General features: G+C 46.2%; 9 protein-coding genes across 9 annotated transcripts; 6 read left to right on the top strand and 3 right to left on the bottom strand.

The window, feature by feature from the left end:
* Window positions 1-606: 606 nt before the first annotated feature.
* On the top strand, window positions 607-2,526 carry N7520_011930 (acyl--CoA ligase; the record flags this gene model as incomplete). Its single annotated transcript, XM_057145863.1, has 6 exons — window positions 607-708; window positions 763-900; window positions 953-1,387; window positions 1,441-1,832; window positions 1,882-1,917; window positions 1,968-2,526. The coding sequence occupies 6 exons, from the start codon at window positions 607-609 to the stop codon at window positions 2,524-2,526; spliced, it is 1,662 nt and encodes a 553-aa protein (XP_056991617.1).
* Window positions 2,527-3,003: 477 nt separating this feature from the next.
* N7520_011929 (oxygenase MpaB family protein) lies at window positions 3,004-3,906 on the top strand (the record flags this gene model as incomplete). Its single annotated transcript, XM_057145862.1, has 1 exon — window positions 3,004-3,906. One exon carries the CDS (start codon window positions 3,004-3,006, stop codon window positions 3,904-3,906), a length of 903 nt encoding a protein of 300 aa, XP_056991616.1.
* Window positions 3,907-4,812: 906 nt separating this feature from the next.
* Window positions 4,813-7,166, top strand: N7520_011928 (fungal specific transcription factor domain-containing protein; the record flags this gene model as incomplete). Its single annotated transcript, XM_057145861.1, has 4 exons — window positions 4,813-5,136; window positions 5,190-5,270; window positions 5,319-6,124; window positions 6,176-7,166. The coding sequence occupies 4 exons, from the start codon at window positions 4,813-4,815 to the stop codon at window positions 7,164-7,166; spliced, it is 2,202 nt and encodes a 733-aa protein (XP_056991615.1).
* A 1,502-nt stretch (window positions 7,167-8,668) lies between these two features.
* N7520_011927 (OSTA/TMEM184 family protein) lies at window positions 8,669-9,566 on the top strand (the record flags this gene model as incomplete). The annotated part of the gene is made up of 3 exons (XM_057145860.1): window positions 8,669-8,809; window positions 8,878-9,027; window positions 9,081-9,566. The coding sequence occupies 3 exons, from the start codon at window positions 8,669-8,671 to the stop codon at window positions 9,564-9,566; spliced, it is 777 nt and encodes a 258-aa protein (XP_056991614.1).
* Window positions 9,567-9,649: 83 nt separating this feature from the next.
* Window positions 9,650-11,122, bottom strand: N7520_011926 (sulfatase family protein; the record flags this gene model as incomplete). The annotated part of the gene is made up of 1 exon (XM_057145859.1): window positions 9,650-11,122. One exon carries the CDS (start codon window positions 11,120-11,122, stop codon window positions 9,650-9,652), a length of 1,473 nt encoding a protein of 490 aa, XP_056991613.1.
* Window positions 11,123-12,380: 1,258 nt separating this feature from the next.
* Window positions 12,381-14,178, top strand: N7520_011925 (putative MFS transporter; the record flags this gene model as incomplete). Its single annotated transcript, XM_057145858.1, has 3 exons — window positions 12,381-12,912; window positions 12,973-13,876; window positions 13,929-14,178. The coding sequence occupies 3 exons, from the start codon at window positions 12,381-12,383 to the stop codon at window positions 14,176-14,178; spliced, it is 1,686 nt and encodes a 561-aa protein (XP_056991612.1).
* A 1,274-nt stretch (window positions 14,179-15,452) lies between these two features.
* On the bottom strand, window positions 15,453-16,175 carry N7520_011924 (serine protease; the record flags this gene model as incomplete). Its single annotated transcript, XM_057145857.1, has 1 exon — window positions 15,453-16,175. One exon carries the CDS (start codon window positions 16,173-16,175, stop codon window positions 15,453-15,455), a length of 723 nt encoding a protein of 240 aa, XP_056991611.1.
* Window positions 16,176-17,919: 1,744 nt separating this feature from the next.
* Window positions 17,920-18,917, top strand: N7520_011923 (uncharacterized protein; the record flags this gene model as incomplete). Its single annotated transcript, XM_057145856.1, has 2 exons — window positions 17,920-17,958; window positions 18,009-18,917. 2 exons carry the CDS (start codon window positions 17,920-17,922, stop codon window positions 18,915-18,917), a joined length of 948 nt encoding a protein of 315 aa, XP_056991610.1.
* Window positions 18,918-19,249: 332 nt separating this feature from the next.
* Window positions 19,250-20,638, bottom strand: N7520_011922 (uncharacterized protein; the record flags this gene model as incomplete). The annotated part of the gene is made up of 1 exon (XM_057145855.1): window positions 19,250-20,638. The coding sequence occupies one exon, from the start codon at window positions 20,636-20,638 to the stop codon at window positions 19,250-19,252; it is 1,389 nt and encodes a 462-aa protein (XP_056991609.1).
* Between the last annotated feature and the right edge of the window lie 97 nt (window positions 20,639-20,735).

Below are 20,735 nucleotides of genomic sequence, written 5' to 3'. Positions count from 1 at the left end.
TGGTATTCCGTTTCCAAGGGAGTTTGGTATACCTGTATTAGTAACAAAGTACATCGGGACGAACCTTGATATCAGGCATATAAACTTGAAGGCAGCCAAACAATGGCAAATTCAAGGTAATGTTGTCACGCTGGTTCACGGGGAACCTGTTGTTTTTGTCCTTCATCCTGGAGAAAGGCCATGTGACGTCATAGATCAGCCATGTGGTGAGTTGTAGACAAGTGACACGTAAACAGTGAAAAGGAAACAGCAAATAATATATGATCATCTAGCACAACTCAGGTGTCAGTCCCAATCTGAGTAGGATTTGTTCCATCGAGACTCCACAGTTGAGCGGGGAAGCGTTACTAGCGTCAGATGGAAAATCAGGCAAATCAAGTTCATGGGCCTAAGGGATAAGTAAGATCAAATGGCTGGTCTCAAACATACAAAACGTGCGTAATTCTGTATGCACACATTATCATGTGGTTTGGTCTACAGCGTTGATCCTAGCAGCCCCACAACCGAGTTCCGAGCTACATAATATGAGGGGAACTCGTATTCAATAGAGGCCTTTTTCTCCTGCATTCAAATCTTGACACCCAGACACGAATTCTGGAGACATTAATGTCCATCATGATCTTCGAGCCAGCCGCGCGTACGATTCTTCCAACCAAAGATTTACTCTCCTATATATTTGATTCCCCGCAATATGACCAGGACAAACCGGTGAGTACAACTCCCTCCCTCCCATCACCCGAGACTCATCAGGAATGAGATTAGATCTATATCGATGCGAAGAATCCAAGTCGTTCGATTTCCTGCAATCAGGCTCGCACCACAATCCGAAAGTTAATTGCAGGTCTTCACGCTGCTGGCCTTCGTAAGGGGGATTGCGTTCTGATCCACTCCTTCAACGACGTAAGTCCTATGGGAGTGCATAAAAGAATAAATCGGGACTGACGATGATTAGATCAACTATTCAATCCTTGTCCTAGGAATCATTGCCGCTGGGGGCATATTCACTGGCTCAAATCCATCGTATACACCGCATGAACTTGCGCATCATGTCAGAGCCGCAGATTGCAAATTCCTGATATCTGAGCCCGAGATATTGGATACCCTTCTTGTGGCAGCCAAACAAGTTGGAGTCCCAACGGAAAAGGTGTGGGTATTCGACAACTTGGGGCAAGCTCTTCCACCTCAACAGAAATCGTGGAAACGTTTGATGGACCATGGAGAATCCGACTGGCTACGGTTCGATGATTTGCAAACAGCACAGACGACCACTGCTATGAGACTCTTCAGTAGTGGAACAACAGGTCTGCCAAAGGCTGTCATGATCACTCATTACAATCTTATCGCGCAACACGAACTTGTCATTGGTCTTAACCCTCGTCCGTTCCCAGTGAGTTGGCATCAACTTCGTATGTCCGGACAGATTGACTGACTTTCCGCCAGATTGTGCGAATCAACGCAGTTCCCATTTTCCACGCCTCCGCGGCCCCGGTGACCCACATCTCTACTCTGAAAGCAGGGCAAGTGTGTTACATGATGCGGAGATTTGAGCTGGAAGAGTACTTGGTCAATGCGGAGAAATATAACGTCACAGATCTTGCGATGGTTCCTCCAATTGTCATTACTATTTTAATGTCTCCTATTTCAATGACAAAGCCATTTCTCAAAAAGGCTCGCGCCGCAATTTGCGGAGCCGCACCCTTAGACATGGCGATACAATCTCGATTTCGCTCATCATTGATGGGAGACGATAGCCCATTCACGCAGGTGTGGGGTATGACAGAGACCTCCTGCGTTGCAACCATGTTTCCATATCCGGAGCATGATAATACTGGGTGAGATTCTTTTCGAAGAAGATTCGGCCTAAACTGACACCAATATTAGGTCGGTTGGGAGACTGATCCCAAATCTGGAAGCCAAGTAAGGCTCAAAAATTCTATTTGATGGCCCTAGCTGACATTTGATTCCAGGCTTATTGACGAGGAAGATCGCAACATTTCTGCTTTCGGTGTTCGGGGTGAGCTGTGTGTTCGAGGACCTACGGTGACACCAGGATACTACAAGAATCCTGAAGCGAATGCAAGTTCTTTCGATTCGGAGGGCTGGTACAAGACCGGAGACATCGCATACTGCGATCAAGCCACCCGAAAGTGGTACATCGTCGACCGAAAGAAAGAGCTCATCAAGGTAAGGGGCTTCCAAGTGGCGCCACCTGAGATCGAAGCCGTTCTTCTCTCCCACCCTCAGATTGTGGATGCAGCAGTTATCGGAATCACTTTCCCAGAGGCCGGCACCGAATATCCTCGTGCTTATGTAGTGCGACGTCCGGGAGATGCGGGGCAAAAGCTCACAGAAGAAGCTGTCCAGGAATGGGTTTTACGACGGCTCAGTAAATACAAAGCATTAACTGGGGGTGTTAAGTTCGTTGGATCCATCCCGAAGAACCCGAGCGGGAAGATTCTTAAACGAGTACTACGAGAAGACGCGAAGAAGGAAATCTTGGCCGGAGTCATTAAGCCCAAGCTCTAAAGGTTTTGAGCTCGCATGTATTTCTTCACATTCATGCCCTTGAAGATCTAGCCACCGTTTACAGTCGGTCAATGATACTTTGCGCTGTGTTGTTAAGGCCAGATTGTTCAAAAAGTGTTCATCGTAGGAGAAACTGAGGCCGATCTCAAGATGCCCATCCATTCTTGTGAATAGAACCTGGAAATTTCTCTGTTCATATGTAAATTCTTTTGAACGGCCCGCGGCAAGAGATGCCGTTGGTAGGGATGCTCAGCTTGTCCAAGACAAATCACCTGGCCCGCGCTTCAGGGAAGGCAAAGTCTAGACCGAGATAGTATAAAATGCACCTAAAAGCTTGATAGTTATCATACTTTTGATAGATAAGGATATAGAAAAGACATGATCATTCAAAAAACCAAGGCGTTCCACTCCTGATGTTTACTATTGACACATCATTCTCACATTCCATTCAAGTGCTTTATAAACACCAACCCAAACATGAGCGAGAGACTTGAACTTTCGCTTACCCCCTTGGGTACTCGAGCCCCACAAACCCTTTTAAGCATGCTGAACAAGAAGATCGAGAGTCTCACGGTGGATTCAGACCTTTTGGATTCGCTGGAGCAGCCAGTCAAAATTCAAAGAATAGTACAGGAAGCCATTCTGCTCGCAGGGGGTGCTGCTGCTGTCTTATTGCAGGTAGCTGAGCCGGGCGTTGGAAAAGGGGTGAACTCCCACAGCAAATTCGCAGACAGACCGATGGACCGTCTCCGTACTACCATGACATATATCTACTGCATGGCTTACGGCACCCGAGAGGAGAGGAGATCAGTCATAGAGATGGTTCATCGAGCACACGCACCCGTCAAGGGACCAGGTTACAACGCCAATGACCCTACTCTGCAGTTGTGGGTAGCGGCAACACTCTACGCTGTTGGAACTGATCTTCACCAACGGGTCTTTGGAAAATTGGATGAAGGGCTGTCTGAGGCGATATATCAAGAGTATTCAATTCTGGCTACATCGCTTCGTGTACCTGCAGGAATGTGGCCCGCTAATCGTTTGGCGTTTTGGCAATATTGGGATGTCAAGATTGCGACCTTGGAGAATCTGATCACCGATGAGGCCAAAAATGTGGCAAATGATCTATTGCGCAACAAAAAAGTACCCATTCAAATCCGTGTCATTCTTCCCATAGTGCGTCTCACTACGGCTGAGATGTTACCCCCGAGGATCCGCGAGGCATATGGTCTAAAATCAACAAAGATGCGAAGGGGTTTTAATCGCTTCTTGATGGGATTCACTAAAGCGACATACCCTTGTCTTCCTCGCTGGATAAGAACCTATCCCATGCGGTACTATCTGAAGGATATGCGACGGAGAATCGCTAAGATGGCTTAAAAGACTTGGGACATTTTATCATTTCATTCAGTTAGTGTTTAGGCGTTTGATTTCATTAATATACACCACGCATATGAACAATTCACTAGCTTGGTCTAAAGCTGAACCTTGTTTACATTGCCGTTGCCACGTATGCTTAATACCAAGTGCCGATGAAAGTAAGCGTATTTCAAGTGGCCTATACCCGGTTATATGGTTAACGAAGCTGCATATAACCGAGTTCCGCGGTAATCATTGTGGAGAAACCCCGCATTCTGCGGCGGGGCTGAGATTAGTTTATTTGTCCGGCGACTTAAGTAGCAAAACGGCATTATGCAGTCTAATATGAGAATCTCATGTAGCTTGTGCTATGCAACATGGTCCATGACTCATGGGCGACTCCGTGATGAATTCAATAGAAATCCATTTCCTTGCTCTGAACTCCGTAGTCTTATACCACTTGTAAAATTTTCGCTTCCAAGTCGTTCTTCCTTCCTCAAATTCTTCATCCAAAGCTTGAACGCAATTTACGATACACCTGGGAAACCCGCCCCCGACTCCATGCTTCGTAGGACAAGACGTGCGGCAACAGCTTGCCTCTATTGTCACCACCGCAAGGTATTGGCAGCGTGCGATTCATTCAAGTGGCGCTAACCGCATGACAACATACAGGTACGGTGCGATGCATCGATCTCTGGTTCTCCTTGCACTCGCTGCAGGCAGGATGGTCGAATCGACTGTGTTCTCCGACGAAAACTCTCCAAAACGTCAGTAATCAAGCCTTTTGTCTTGAAGAGATATAATAATCACGAAAGCAGACTAAACACTTCCTCTGGAATCTCTTCTTCCACTGAGGAAGTACCGTCTGTCGAAGATCAATCTATCGATAGTACCACCCACCATTACCCGATTCATTTACCTCAAGATATGCAGCCAGAGTACCTGCAGCGGTATACGGATGTGGCAGACCCAGAGAATGGAACCTCCTCAATACTGGCTGATCTCGATAAGCATGGCTTTTTGTGCACCGACGACTTGAAATCCTTGGCATCGGAAGATATCCAGTACTTATCCCTCAAAAATTCTTTGAGCATACCCGCTTCGACTCAAGTCTTCGTTGAAAGTTATTTCAAGAAAATTCACCCCATGCTCCCGGTGCTAGATGAAATGCAATTCTGGCGTGCGTTTGAAGATCATACGGAGAAGATATCCATATTCGTCTTTCAGGCTCTCATGTTTGCCAGTGCTCCTGTAAGACTCCCCTCGCCTCGAAACAGGGTATTCCAAATCTCATTTGACCGTAGTTTGTATGTCTGGAGACTTTACGTGGATGTGGTTTTGAAGATAAACGTGATGCACGCAAGCAATTGTATATCAGAGCAAAGGTACGTCGGCCTCAACTCTTAGTTGTTCAGGCAGTTGACGAGCCCTAGCTTCTTTTTGATCTCAAAGTTGAACTGAAGCCATCAGCAAAGGCCCAGGGTGCGCTCCTACTTACTCACCATTCTTCCGCCGCTACACCTCTGGCAGGAAGCCTATGGCTGACAAGCTCTATTGAGAACGCCATTCTCATAGATGCACAACCTTCTCTGGTAGAGGACCCTGTGAGCGATTCCATGAAAAAGCGTCTGTGGTGGTCAATATTACTCCGAGATAGAAGCCTCTGCATTGGTCTCCGTCGACGTCCTCAAGTCACTTCAATCAATCTCCACGGCTATCGGGATTGGCTTCAAGAGGAAGACTTTGAGGATGAAATGCATCATTCGAAAGTCTATGACTACCAGACTAAGGCTAGATTCCTTTCAGTTCTGCAAGAGCAATGCACATTGGCAATTCTTTTGACGGACCTCGCTTCATTGATATTTAACCCTCGATTGACCCCTGCGGCATCATATTCCAATGATGAGTTTGAAAGCCACATGGAAACGCTTAAAAATCTCAAAGAATCCTTGGTTCAATGGCATTCCCAGGCTCAATATCACCCGGGAAGGAAAGAAAGATATCCCCATGCATCTACTGCCTTACAGAATCTGACATTTATGATTTACCATACAGCGATGGTGGATCTAGCACAATACGCAGGTCTTTTGATAGAGGAGTATCCATATCTTCCAGCTGAACGGTATCAACGGATGATCAGGGATATTGGAAATGATTTGAAATGTGGAATAGATGGATTGACACCGGTCATGGAGTATTTCAGCTTGACTGGCCATGTGGACAATTTACCTTTGAGCGTGTAAGTCACCCTAGTATTCGCCAAATATCTGACTAACATCATTTATATTAGACTCGCATATGTGGGAATGCCGCTCGTTCTAGCTGCCATAGACCTGAAACTTTCACCCTCGCGTTCAGAGGCGGCAGCCAGGCAAAAACGATTGGATTCTTTAAGTAGAATCATACGACATTCGGAAAGCCTGTACGACGTGACGGATTTTGTTGCAGCAGGAACCAACCACATCCTTCAGCTAGCCTATGTGACTACGCAGAACTGCTTCCTTCCCAAAGAGATTTCGTCGACAAAGCACAGCAGGGGAAGATCTAATTCTTTGCACCATGACAACATCTCTCGTGAGCTTTCCAAGCGCTCACTATCACCTAGTCATTCCAGAGCCAAGAATTGGCTAGACGCCTTCCTTCTCTGTCCTCGTGGTTATCTTCTGATCTCCACATCCGTGGATTATAGCCTTTCAGTAGGCCGCCTACCATATGATAGCTCTCTCCCGGAACTCGTCCGAGAGATTTCCAATAAATTTTCGATGTCTCGTCTCCCATGGTCAGTGGGGAACAAGTCATCCATCTACCAAGCACTCTTGCCGTCGGATGAACGAGCACATGCAGACTCAAGATCGACTTCTCGGGAAGTTTTATCAGACTCCCTACGAGGTAGCTGTTTGAACAACAGCGATGACAGAGTAGCACATCAAGATCGACCAGCTGTCGATTTCCAGTCAGAGCACCAGGAGATCTATGGCAATGAGATCACCGAGAGGGGGCATAATATATCATCTCACAGGATCAACCTCGACTTCTTTGATCTTGGATTTGACCAGATACCTCCCTCGGTGGTCTCACCTTCAGAATGGTCACTATCAAAAGCTGAAGATATTTGCAGTCTCCCATTCGGCCCCTCTCAGCATTATTTAAGTAAAGTGGATGGCGTTGGCCGTGTGATGGATTTCGGAGGTGGAGCAGACGGGTTCGATTCGGCTCGATTCCAATCAATGTTTCATGCTTTGGCGGGGGATGAAAATTTTTTAGCCTGGTCCTGCAAATAAGATGAATTACCAGATCATAAGATGTTAACACTGTGACGTCCCTGTTGAACCAATTCTCTTCCCACTATGGAGTGGCCGCCCATGTATCATTAAAATATGTTCTAGCTCCTTTGCCAGGGCTATGAAATATTTTTATCTTGTAAATCTTTCGGAGGTAGTATGCTAGGCATAAGCGAAGAAAGCACGAAAGGTAAGATGAAGTGGTATGGGGAAGAGAAGGCATCTACGAGTTGCCCACCGCCAGCGCCAAATCGTCACCGGAGCACACATACGCTCCAATAAAATCAATCCAGCTCTCACGACTCAGCAATTACGCATAAAAGCCTCAATGAAGTAATCCTGCGGAATTTACCAGCAGATATTTCCTACCTGTCCATCAAAAGGATGACGCGGCCCTGCTATCAGTATGACATTCATGTTTATACGAGGTAAGAATCCTTCATCAGCGCCAAGATCATGTCTTTCTATTGAACACATCACCGAGGCATGGGTTTAATTTCCCGCTTCGCATTTGATTCGTGCTTCGGTCAGACTCCATGTGGTGATCAGCGCGATGACGGATAAACTTAATAACTACGCTAACCTAGTTCAGGTATAACAGTCGAGGCTAGCCTATTCGGGGGTAGTATTCGCGAATGGCTCAGCAGCCTCAGCCATTGGCGCTTTGATATCAAATATAGGCTATGCCATTGACGCTGGTCAGAATTGCGTTTCAGCTTGGTATCCGAATCCCATTTAAAGAGATTCCATTCCTTCAAGAAGAAGATGTCAAGAGCAAGCTCTCAAGTTTTTTACTAAAATCGATCGCAGCGCAAGCGTCACCAAAATTTTTACCAATACTCGTTCTCAGTCAACTAAAATGGGTATCTTCAGCAATCATGGAGAAAGCAATCACACATGCCCCATGCCAAACTCATTTGCTATTGGTAATCCGCCCCTAATATCCCCACAGGATACCAATTCTGCATAGCGAACAAGTTGGCTAATCATGGGTATAGTTGCTGAACAGAATATCATCGATAACATCACTTTTTACCGTCTGAATATGATAATATCCGGAGCTTGCACAGCATTCGTTTGCATCACAGTATTCGGTTTGATGCTTTTGCATGCCACTCACCTAAGCAAGCCGAGAGAGCAAATCAAGTATGATACCTCTTATGACTCCAGGATTGTGCTGACGTCCGATAGAATACTTAAAATTTGCTTTTTGATTCCTCTTTATACGATAATATCTTTCCTTTGCATCTGTTACCCCCATGCCTATGTGTACCTTACTCCCTGGTTGGAACTTTTTCAAGCTGTGGCGTTAGGCTCGTTCTTTCTTTTGTTGTGCGAATTCATTACGAATGACAGTCACTCTGAACTCGATGTATTTTTTGCAGCCTTCCGACCACCACAAAAGAAGCGGAACAAGACTAATTTAACCGGATTGGCATGGTTTAGAGTGAGTATCCTGACGTGGGAGTTATTGTTTACGCTCCATTCGAGTGCCAGATCTAATGCATTTTTCACAGAAGCAATGGATTGCAATCTTCCAATATCCGGTCGTTGCTCTTCTGACGAGCCTTGCCACCGACTTTACTCAGGTTGCTGGCGTATACTGTCTTGATAGTGACAAGCCGTACTTTGCGCATATCTGGGTAGGTTCGATAACAGACATTGTATCAATGCCGGATTGGGCTTGAAACTAATATTGTTCTACTCTTAGTTGACTGTTATCACCGAGGTGTCGGTTGCATTCGCTGTGATATCAGTTATTACCTTTTATCGAACACTAAAGTCTCAGCTCGCCAGCCATCGCCCCCTTTCAAAGCTACTCGCCTTCAAGTTAATCGTAGGTCTGACATTCCTTGAAAGGGTGCGTAAACATTCCACATGAGTATTGTATCAGTAAACTGACTAAGTTTCCAGATCATTTTCACTGTCCTGCGGTCAACTAATGCTCTCAAATCCACCGCCACATTGAGTTATGCCGATGTTGATATTGGAATTCCCAATTTGGTCGTCTGCCTACAGATGGTACCATTTTCAATATTCTTCCATTGCGCCTACAACGTGGGACCCTACAAGCTCCGAAATCAGAATGAATCATACCACCCTAGTGTCCAGGAAGCTGAACAGGAGTTTCACGGTAAATCTGACCTGGTAGCAATTCCTCTGCACTACAAGGGGGGACCTTTAGGCGTGCGAGCCTGGATTGGACTGTTCAATCCCATGGAGATATGTCGTGCGATTAAATTCGGGTTCTATATGACACAAAAGGCTGGCAGTCGTGATAAAAGGGGGGAAAACCAGATCGAACTTGGATATCTAGGCCGCGAACCCATGATGCCAGAGTCAGATTCTCAGGGCCGAGAACAAGTATCATACGAGAGGCTTTTGAATCCGGGTGCATGAGGAATACGCTAAACATTGAATTGAACATTGCTGCTGAGAATTGGGAACTTCAGACTTCTTCCATTAGAGTTGAAAATTGGAATTCACTCCGGGACATCTTCACCCCATCGAGTCTCTTTCACCCTTTCAGACTGTCTATTACCTGGCTTCTCTGCATCAAAATCCAGCCGATCTGGCACATTCAAACCATTCACAATATGATTTCGTATGAACCATAATGACACGCCATCTCGATATAGCCAAGGGTCCTCGGTTCGACGCTGCCATTTCTCCAATCTAGACCTTAGATCTTCCAATACCCCCTCATACTCTGGTTTGTTAACCAAGTTGTCTACCTCATCTGGGTCATTTTTCAAGTCGTATAACTCTTCAGGTGCGCGAAAGAAATAGTCTTTAAGCCGTCGGCCGCCAATCATGATCTCTTTTTCCGTCGAATTTCGAACATCCTCCCATGAAAGTGACCCGTAAAGGTCGGCCGCGAATGGGAAGTCTAAGCGCCACGCCAGATTCCGATGGTACTTGTATCGCCTGTCGCGAATAAAGCGTGTAGGCCAGTAGTTGGTGACCTCATGGAAGGTATGGGAGCCAAAGACTTGATCAAACCCTGGCAACTTGGATGCAGTTCCAAGTACGGGAAGAAGGGAGCGTCCGATACGCTTGCCTGCTGAATCTTTCACTCCTGGGTGATTGACATAATCCAAGATGGTTGGAAGAATGTCAACATATGAGACCATGTTTGTGCTGACAGCCGGTGAAGATTGAGGATTTCTTATAATCAAGGGCAATCGTACTCCGGCATCGAACAGAGTGGTTTTGGAGTTAATGAATGGGGGGCCGTTATCGCTCACAAAAATCACCAGGGTCGAATTCGCTAGTCCATGCTCTTCCAGTGCATCCAAAACCATCCCCACTCCTTGATCGAGGCGGTGGATTGAGTTGTAGTACTCGGCCAATTCAAGCCGAGCCCCGGGCGAATCGGTAATAAATGTTGGAACCTCGACATTCTCCGCAGTGTACTTCCCTTTGCTAATCCGTGGGTCGTATTCTGTATCGTTTCCAAACCCACCCCGAGTTTGATCGCGATGGGGATCATGAAATCCAATCGTCAAACTAAAAGGCTGTTGACTTTGCTTCACGTCCAGGAAGAACGCCTTTGCTTGGTCGGCAATGATTGCGACATCACGAGTGACGCTTTCCTTTGTCTCTTTCCAAGGATAGACGCTTGATGGTCCAACATGAATTTTGCCCAGAATACCCGTCTGGTGACCACTTTGATTCAATAAATGTGGCATCGTTTCGACGTGATCGAAGGTTACAAAATGATGTCGATGACTTGCGAGTCCATATTGTCCATTTTGATGGGTATGGAGGCCAGTATAGATAACAGAACGACTTCCGCTACATGAGGCAGTACTTGCAAATGCATAATCAAAGCGGGTGCTCTGTTCCGAAAGTCGATCGATATTGGGCGTAAGGATACTCTTTGCACCGTAGCAGCTCAATTGCTTGCCTAGGTCGTCCGCTATAAGCAGAAGCACATTCTTGTTCTCACTCATGGAGAGGGTGTGGTGAAAGAAGTTAAAAGTTTCAGAAAATATCCGAGAAGAATAAATGAAATGAGTGCGAGAGTTCCAAAGCTGAGGGGAATCTTGTAAAGTACATAGTTGACCCCGCTCAAGAACACATGGATGGCGCTATTGTACTCCGTACACAGAGCAACTTCGCATGTGCGGGAAGCTAGTGGGGAAATAATATATTGTATTTGCTTGGCACCCAGTTCAAGCTTCGGAAGGTGATGTTATTTCATGATAAAGAGCGTGATCTTCCGTAGAGATGATGTGCTCGGCCTCGGGTAATTGTCCAGCTTCCAAGGTTGGCAAGGTACCGCAGAATTAGAGCACGTCTACTCCGTAGTTCTAGGTTCCGAGCGCTTAAGATAGTCCTAAGCAGTACTAGTATGTAGGAAACCGACTGAGTCACCCTAAGATAGCCAATATACACGAACTTTCGCGCGAAATATGATATTCGGGGGTTCTAGTGTCCAATGATTTACTCAAGGCTCTTATGAATCACTCCCGGTCGCCTCATAATGATTAAGAGTCAGGGTTTAGCATTGTCTGTTGAAGTTTCTTGGATTTCGGCAGAGGCCGAACCAGCACAGAGCCAGGCCCGCCCGTGGATGCCAGATTGTCATCTGAACTTCGGGCATACTATTAACGTTATTTACACCTGGTCCAATTACCATCAGATATTTAATCTATTGACATACAGCCACAAAATTATATCAAAGAACCGGTGAGAGAAAGTAAAGCTAGAGACGGACTATTAAGCGAGATATCTATCCATCCCTTCAAAGCCAACTGACATCGAGGTTTTTCCACCAATGCCCTTTTTTTTTCCGTTAACAGGGCTGATGGACCCTTTAATTAGGCTAATGGAATTCGAGCGTTGGTCCAATAAAGGAATGGCATCAATGCAACGGAAACTTTGATTGGTGTGTGAGAACTGATGCCATCCAAGTGCGGATGGCGAAGACAGCCAATTCGGATAAAATAGATTGCTAACACATAAGTAAAGAAAATCGATCTCGGTTGTAAAGTGCTTCTGGAATACTATGGACTGTATGACTTGAGCCTAGTATCGTGTTAACTCGATATCGATGTCACCATCATTTCTGATGGTGGTGACAGCTAAAAAGCTGAGACTGATTTGTAACTGTACTTAAACAGAGCTCAAGCTACACGAAAGAATATTTTCCACGGCAAACATTTATTTTCATATTAAATATCACCCGTCAACCTTGGCTCTGTTAAAATGGATCATAGTCCTCATCCACTAAGTCCAGCGCCTGATGAAACCCTCAAGCAAGGGGGCTTTCTGAACCTCGCAGAGACGACTGATCCCACCAGTTCGTCTCCGTCACTCTTCTCATTTTTCCGTCGCCAACCTAAGCACGACCCCGATGCCATCGCTACAACTCGCAGCGTGTTCGATGATCCCTTACTTGCAAAGTTTTATGCACCGCATCCTGGATACGAGAATCTTCACCGTTTCGATCCACAAGCAAGATGGACATATGCCGAAGAAGCCCGGGTCAGACGAAAGTCCGACTGGAGAATCCTCCTCTGGATCCTTGTAATGTTCTTCGCTCTCAATCTCGACAGAGGCAACTTGGGAAATGCCGCCGCCGATAATCTGCTTGACGATCTGCACCTGACGACCAACGATTACAACAACGCGCAAAACATGTACCGAATCGGATTTTTGATTGCCGAAATTCCATCGCAGATGATTGGAAAGCGACTTGGGCCAGATCGGTGGATTCCAGTTCAAATTATACTATGGAGTACAACCCCCTGACCCAAACTCAGCCCAACGCTTCAAAACCAACTAACAATTATCTCAGGTATTCCTAGCGGAGCACAATTCTTTATTAAAGACCGCAGTGGCTTCTTTGCCTGCAGGTTCTTATTAGGCCTGTTCATGGGGGGCTTCATACCGGATTCCATTCTCTACCTCTCCTACTTCTACACCAAAACCGAGATGCCTTTCCGGTTGGCTTTGTTCTGGTTCACAGATTCGATGTCAGGCGTTGTTGCGTCTTTTATTGCGTACGGTGTGTTGCACATGCGTGGCGTAGATGGACGTGCAGGCTGGAGATGGCTATTCTTGATCGAGGCACTCATCAGTATTGTCATTGGATTCCTGAGCTTCCTCTTCTTAGTTCCTGGCCCAACACAGACCCGTACATGGTGGAACCCGAAAGGCATATTCAGTGAACGCGAGGAAACCATCATTGTCAACCGTGTACTCCGCGATGATCCGTCCAAGAGCGATTCACACAATCGAGAAGCACTGAGTCTCAAACAGCTGTGGCTGAGTTTGAAAGACTTCGATCTATGGCCTATTTATATCCTTGGGATTCTTTTTGAAATCCCCACATCACCACCAAAGACATATCTCACCCTCTCCCTCAAGGCCATTGGATTCACTACTTTTCAAACCACCCTCTTGTCCATTCCAGTGACTGTCTTTGCGGCGATAAACCTACTCTTGGTCACAGAGCTGAGTGAACGCGTCAAGCAAATTTCTCTTGTTGGCCTCTTCACCCAGCTATGGTCACTTCCACTACTTATCGTTCTTTACACCTCCTCAGGAACTCTATCCAACTGGGGTCTCTACGCTGTGACATTTGTTCTACTAGGCTGGCCAAATCCACAGGCCGCGCAAGTTGGATGGTGCTCCCGATTGAGTAACTCCGTGAGAACGAGGACCGTGAGTGCAGCTATCTTCAACATCATGATCCAACTGTAAGTGTTTCTCTGCATAGTCCCTTCACTATTGTATCTAACAGCCACTCAGTAGCGGTATTGCATCTTCAAATATCTACAGGACGGATGACAAGCCGCTGTACCGCCGAGGCAACAGACAGCTTATTGCAATCAACGTCGCTACTATTGTAGCGTACGGTCTTGCGAAGGTCTACTATGTCAGCAGGAACCGCTGGAAGAAGGCCCAATGGGAAAATCTTAGTCATGAAGAAAAGGCCCATTACTTGGAGACGACTTCAGATCAAGGCAATAAGCGCCTGGATTTTTATTTTGAGAGTTAAAGTATATGTAGATTTCTTGTCAGCTCATCGTGCCAAGAAGGAAAGAAGATTACAACCCTTGTTGTAGGATGAACAGCACACAGAACAGTAGTAGTAACATTGATATTAATCAAAATTATACAATTATAGCTGCTTTATACTCTTTCTGAGTTTACGACTGTACATAGCACTTTTCTATACAATTATCATACTTCCAGGGCTTAATTATGTGATATTAGACCTTCCATTTACTATTTATATATAAATTTAAGTCCAAATGATAGAATTTCAGCTTCCTTTTACATAAATAAGTGATGGTGGGGGGTAATGTGATTTGTGGTGTATAAGTATCAAGCGATCATGGAGTACGTGCAGGCTATGTCCACTTCCGATAGCAGGGATTCCAACGGAATCTGGCAGAGACAGCATCACCAACAATCGTCACATTCCGAATGGCTTTTATGCTCCTGTGTAGATACTGCGGCGCTGCCTGTCGGTATTTAATAGTCTACTGGACTGGATAAAGATTGCGTTGATTTCTTCTTTGTCATGCCTGATCCACTGGCCCACGTAGCACACGATATTGAAGTGGTTTCAGTCAAGCGCCCCTTCCTATTGCCCAAACTTCATGACCAACTTAAAATAGAGACCTCGAAACGAATACGAAGCGAACGAATCGACCACGGCCATCTAAAAGACTGGTGAAAATATTATGACACTCCAGGGATGGCCTCAATCTTGGGTAGAAGAGACACGGCAATTTTAAGTCACTTCTCGCATGTCACATGATTACAACCTTTACTATTGGAGAAACTAGCGAAATCCCGCAGCCACTAGTGTACAGAAATGTTTTGAACTATTTACGTAGATCATCCGATAGGTGATTGGAGATACATATCCTTGTTGATCATTCTGTAATTTTGGGGTTTTATTTTGCAAATGAAAAATCAAAGGATATAAAAGCGAGGCAAATAATTTTTATTACATCTTACTTCATGCTAGTGTCGCGGTACTTACATGAGATTATTGTTGACGAGTATCTATAGTTATTCTTACTATGTTTTCTATTTAACTAACTTGTTTCTGAGGTAAAATTGACCAAGTATTTGACGAGGTTTTATTCTAGTCTACTAAATACAACCTTGATATTGTGACAGTCCTTGAAACTCTATTCATCCTCAACATTCAGCAGGCACCAACAACAAACATCAAGCATCACGAAATGTGAATCGTCACAAACATTGCGGCTTTTGGCTTAGGATCCCAGTGGGAAAACACTTGCATCGAATTAATAACTACTGACTCGTTATCCAAGATTGAATATAAGAGTTGGCGGCATCGGTGAAGACGTCTGGAAGACCAGGTAGTTCGCATCCGTTCGTCTGCGAGATTATTCCAGCAAATTTACCCCCGCAAGTGAGCGGGCCACCACGGTCTCCTGGACAGGTACCTTTATCAGCTTCCGAGCCAGCACAGATCATACGGTCGGTGATCTGGCCGGCGTAAGTCTGATTGCATTTTTCTCGGTTCACGATAGGGAGTGTAACTGATTGTAATTGTCCTTCCAAGTCACCCCAGCCAGAAGCCACGCATTCAGTCCCATCCTCTGGCTCTTGACCCCGCTGAATAAAATCAATCGGCTTAACAGTCGGGCCGGGTGAGACAGAAGACGATAGTTCAAGCACAGCAACGTCGAAATCATTGGTGACAGGGTCGAATCGAGCATTCCGAGCAATTTTTGACACCACAAATACAGATCCTCCAGAGGATGTCTTGCTTGAGCCTGCCCTGACGGAAAACATCGTTGGTGATGCCTCTAGACCGTATACGCACTGTGCAGAGGTAACAACACGGTCTTTGCTGATAATGACACCATCACAGGTATAGACGCCTGATTTCGAAATGCTGACCAGATAGGGAAGGTCGTTGATCGTAGCAGGTGAGCCACCTATAACTCCTGCAGAGCCAAGGACACCCTGTATGAAAGGTATAAGAGAAATAAGGCAAGTGGATTTCATGCTGATTGACTTTTGTAGAGGTAGATTTTTTGTAACAGAAAAAGAAGGGCGATGACTGGAGCTCGTCTTCAGAGAGAGGAACAATATGATTATCACCGGGGTATTTATACCTGGATCTCCTGTAGCGTTTATTATTAAACTTAGCTTCCCAATTCTGCTATAAGGTTCGACTATTGATAATTTTTGGGTAGTTTTTCCGCTGATCATGCAGGTTGATGAGCTGCAAGCATTCCAACCGACATTCCTACCAGGCAGCCCGTAATCTGGGTTTCATGTTACAGAGATTGAGATGCATGGGCTCATTCTGAAGGGTGATTAGGATCAATGTCCATGCTAGCTTGCGGGATGAGCCGGATTAGATTCGACACTGGAAACGAATGAGATACGCCGCAGATGACACAATCCATGAACATAAAGCAAAAATCCCTCTTTACCAGGATTAGCTCTATATAGCGGTAGCATAGCCTTCTGTTTGATGACTAGCGGGCGTACAGAGATACACAAAGGCTGTGCTGCATATGGGAAGAATGAGACAAAGCGGTAACCCAGGCGGAAAGCGGGCGGACGACCTTGCCAGATCGCCAGATCTACTAAGCGGTTCTAGGAGATTCGATGTATCATAACAGGTTTATTACAATATACAGTGGACACAAGTATTTGACCTCGACTACTTTGGCCCCTAGGGCCCACTTTTAAAATTGCTAGGCAGAAACCTCGGAAATTATTCAAACTCAATAGCTAGTATACCAACCATCATACTTAATAATATCAGTAACTCTTGTTAGCATAGTCTCAAATAGATACTAAAGTATATTGCATATAATTATAATGTCATTGACTGATAAATATGTTTCAAGGAATATAGTATCTATAATTTCATTGATAGTATCATGTATGGTGTATAAGTTTATAGTATTGATAGTAGTATCTGTAGTAGTCATAGTATTAAAGGTATAACTATTATATACATATAGGTAGGAATCTATTGAGTAGGAATAATAAGTGACTTTAAAATAAATGCTTACCAGACTTGACTTGTGTTGAAGTCGGAGCCATATATGTACGTAGTAACGGCATAATTCACTGCGACATCAGACTACGAAATATTCTCTTGGAGGAAACAGTTCCCACGAGGAGATCTCTAGCGACCAAGTGAAAGTACCTTTCAATTAGAATGGACATCAACGATGTTTCTGCTATTCCATGCGGACAGATCATCAAGCAGTGTTGGTTGTCCCAAGTCGATTCAGCCGAGCATTTACAGGCTTCCATGCGAGGTATAATTGCAGCAAACTCAACGCTGACTGTATCCCTCCTGGCAATGGGTCAAACATTGCTCGGGAAACGTTGATTTTCCAAGTCGGAGCCCACTTTGACCTCCTTCGACCTTACTATCAAAATATACGCTAGTTTTTCTGGCCCAGAGTCCACTCAGGGACCTCATATCCTCTCTCAGACCTCCCATTACGCAGTTAATCTGATTCTTTAAATGTTTAACCTGTTTATACTTATTTGAATACGAAAGGAGGTTAGCGTATATCAATCTTGCCAATCCCATGGTTCGCGCTAACCCCCGTTCGTATTCTGTCATATCTCCGGGCCTTAGCTCCGTTCGCCGCAACAAGAATGTAAAGTCCATCTCCGATATCCAAGGTATAAATGAAGACATAATTCCCAGCGATGGTATCAAATTCAGCATTCACTTCTATTCTTCGTACTACAGTATATACTGATCAACTTCACCATGTCCACCCAACCCATCAAGAACGTTGCAATCGTTGGTGTAAGTGAACACTTTCTCATAGTTACTCCAATCATATTAACTTAGTACAGGCCAGCGGTCGCATTGGGGGTGCCTTCGCCAAGGCTCTCGTAGCGACCGGCACTCACAAAGTCACTTGTCTCGTACGAGAGGAAAGCAATGGCTCACTTCCTGAAGGGGTCCACGCTGTCAAGGTCAACTACGACGACGAAGACTCGATCATAAACGCCCTCAAAGGCCAGCAATTCCTCGCAATCACCCTTAGTGTTCGTGCGCCTGATGATCTGCACGCAAAAATCACCACCGCTGCTGGAAAGGCCGGCGTCGCCTATATCATGCCCAACTCCTACGGGTATCCAATGGACTCGCATACCAACGACGTCCACGGGAAAGCGGTCCTTAAAAGAGTAGAGGACTCCAAGAACGGTGTTTCATCACCGATCACTCTTTCTTGTGGATTTTGGTATGAGTGGAGTGTGGCATGTGGTGAACAGTGGTTCGGCTTCACGATCAAGGATCGCAAAGTCACATTCTTCGACGATGGCAAGCGTACCATCACCGTCAGCACGTGGGATCAGTGTGGCCGTGCCCTTGCCTCATTTCTCAGTCTGCCAGAGAGCAGCGTAAAGGAGTTCACCGATCTGCGCATCTACAGCTTCCAGGTTTCGCAGCGCGATATCTTGGATAGTCTGAATCGAGTGCTTGGAACAACGGACAATGACTGGGCTATCACATATGAGCCGGTCTTGCAACGTATCCAGAATGGTTCCGAGGCATTCGCAAAAGGAGAGTTCCTAGGATATCCCAAGATGCTCTATGGGGGTGTGTTTAGAGTGGACAATGATAAGAGTGACTTTGCTTCTACACTCAGTGTGGCTAACGAGGTCCTTGGATTGCCCAAGGAAAATCTCGATGAAGCTACAAAGCGAGCGGTGGAGATGGTCGAAGGAGGATGGAATCCTTTCCCAAATATGGCCTGATTATCTGTGTCAATATTGAGTGAACATTCTCTTCTCCTTCTAATCGTTGTTGAAACAATTGCCTCGCGTCAAGCGAGACGTTTGTGTGCTTCAGCATAGATAATTCTAGCATCCCGCTTCCAAGGTTCAGCTTCCAAGGTTCAATCTACTCGCCTCTGTGTGACCTTCCTCCCAGGATGTAAAAAAGACATATCAATTGATGAGAGCAGCCTAAAAGGAAGATTCCACATGTATCCAGTATCGGAGCGATCAATGTCCTGGGAGATTCATGTATCATTACATATTACATTATATCAATAGGTATTCAACCTTATCAACTCGTACAGCTTACACTAAGCGTTCCAAATACCAACCCGTGATCTCATCTCAGTCCGAATCGTGGTTAACTGGGTCGCGAGTCGACCCACAGTCTCCCGTTCAGAACGAACGATCTCAACTTCAACAGTTCGCATAGCGCGGACTTCTTGCATCATGACCTGGATCAATTCCACAAGACTCTGAGCCACTCGAGTAAGAGCCGACTGCTCCAAGCGCTCAACCTCCCCAAAGCCTAGGATATCCAGCGTCTGAAGCTGTCGTGCAAAAAGCTCCAGCTTAGACTGCAGGCCCTGAACTTCGTCTTTCCAAGCCCGGTCCAATGGGTCGATGAAATCAATCCCATCGAGGGCTCTAGACGTCTCTCGACGGCCCCGGATCTTTTCTGCGCGATCAAACCAGTCCTCAAACGTCGCTACGACGCGAGCGTATCGTCCAGATGCAACAGTGGTATCTGTCACCTCCTGCAAAACTTGAGACAGAATTTGGATCTGATCCGCAAAGTCACGCTGGCCGTGGTCACGACAATTCTGTAGCCAGAAACCCAGAGCTTGCACATTGAGCTTGGATTGGCGCATCTTCTCATCTCTCTGCGTAGATCGGTATTGATCCGCGACGGCCTCATATTTTGTCCGTAATTGTGATTCCGACTCCGCTTTCCATTCTGCATGTCCCTCCAGGGCACCGGAATGAAATAAGCTCAACTGAAGCAACTCGGTTTGCAAAGCTGCAATATCCGGCCAGGATGTCGGAACGAGACCATTCGATGTTGTATCTCCGGGAGTAGGGGTGGGAGGTTTTGTCGGTTTCTTCGGAGAATTTTGTTGCTGATAGGTTGAAAAGCCAGCACGGGGTTTCTGAGCGTCTGGGATTGGCTTTGTGTTTGGAGGGATCATCTGACTCCGGTGCCGTAAATGGCCTTTCGCCGGTAATGTGTCAGTCCTCACTGGTTGTCTTAGTGAGGATGATCGTGTTGGACGAGAGAGCGGTGGCATCTCCTTCTTCGGGGAAGGAGGTCGGGCGGAGGGCTGTGTTGGCGAGCGCATCGGTTTGCGCGGGGATGGCGGCGTGAAGGTGGGCGCTGTCTTTGTTGGTGCTACATTGCTGCGGGTGGAAGATACCTTCAGGGTACCAGGGCGTATGAGACTCTGACGACGGGCAGGTGTGGCCCCAGTCGTCGTGGATGAAGCCTTCCCTTCACTTATCAGTCTCTTGGGTGATGTGTCTCGCCGTGCAGGCGGTGGGAGTCGAGTCGCATCGTCACGCATGGGATGACTGCGTTGAGGCAGAAGCGTTCGAGCCCGATTGGAAGTAACATTATTCCCCTCGGCCAGCGAAGGTGTGCTCCGGGCGGGAGCCTTTGACCCGCCGAGGCGAGCAATGGAGGACTGCGACACTTTAGCCATTGGAATGGAGCGGGGTTTTGAAACCGGGTATTGACCTGGGGCTCTCGCAAGGAGGCCGAACGGGTAGGAATGGGCATGGTGGGTTACAGCCACATTG

The sequence above is a fragment of the Penicillium odoratum genome, assembly GCF_028828045.1.
Source record: "Penicillium odoratum strain IBT 22623 chromosome Unknown utg000008l_segment0_segment0, whole genome shotgun sequence".
Taxonomy (NCBI): Eukaryota; Fungi; Ascomycota; class Eurotiomycetes; order Eurotiales; family Aspergillaceae; genus Penicillium; species Penicillium odoratum.
Note: the sequence above shows the minus strand (reverse complement) of the source record. Positions and strands in the feature narration are given on the sequence as shown.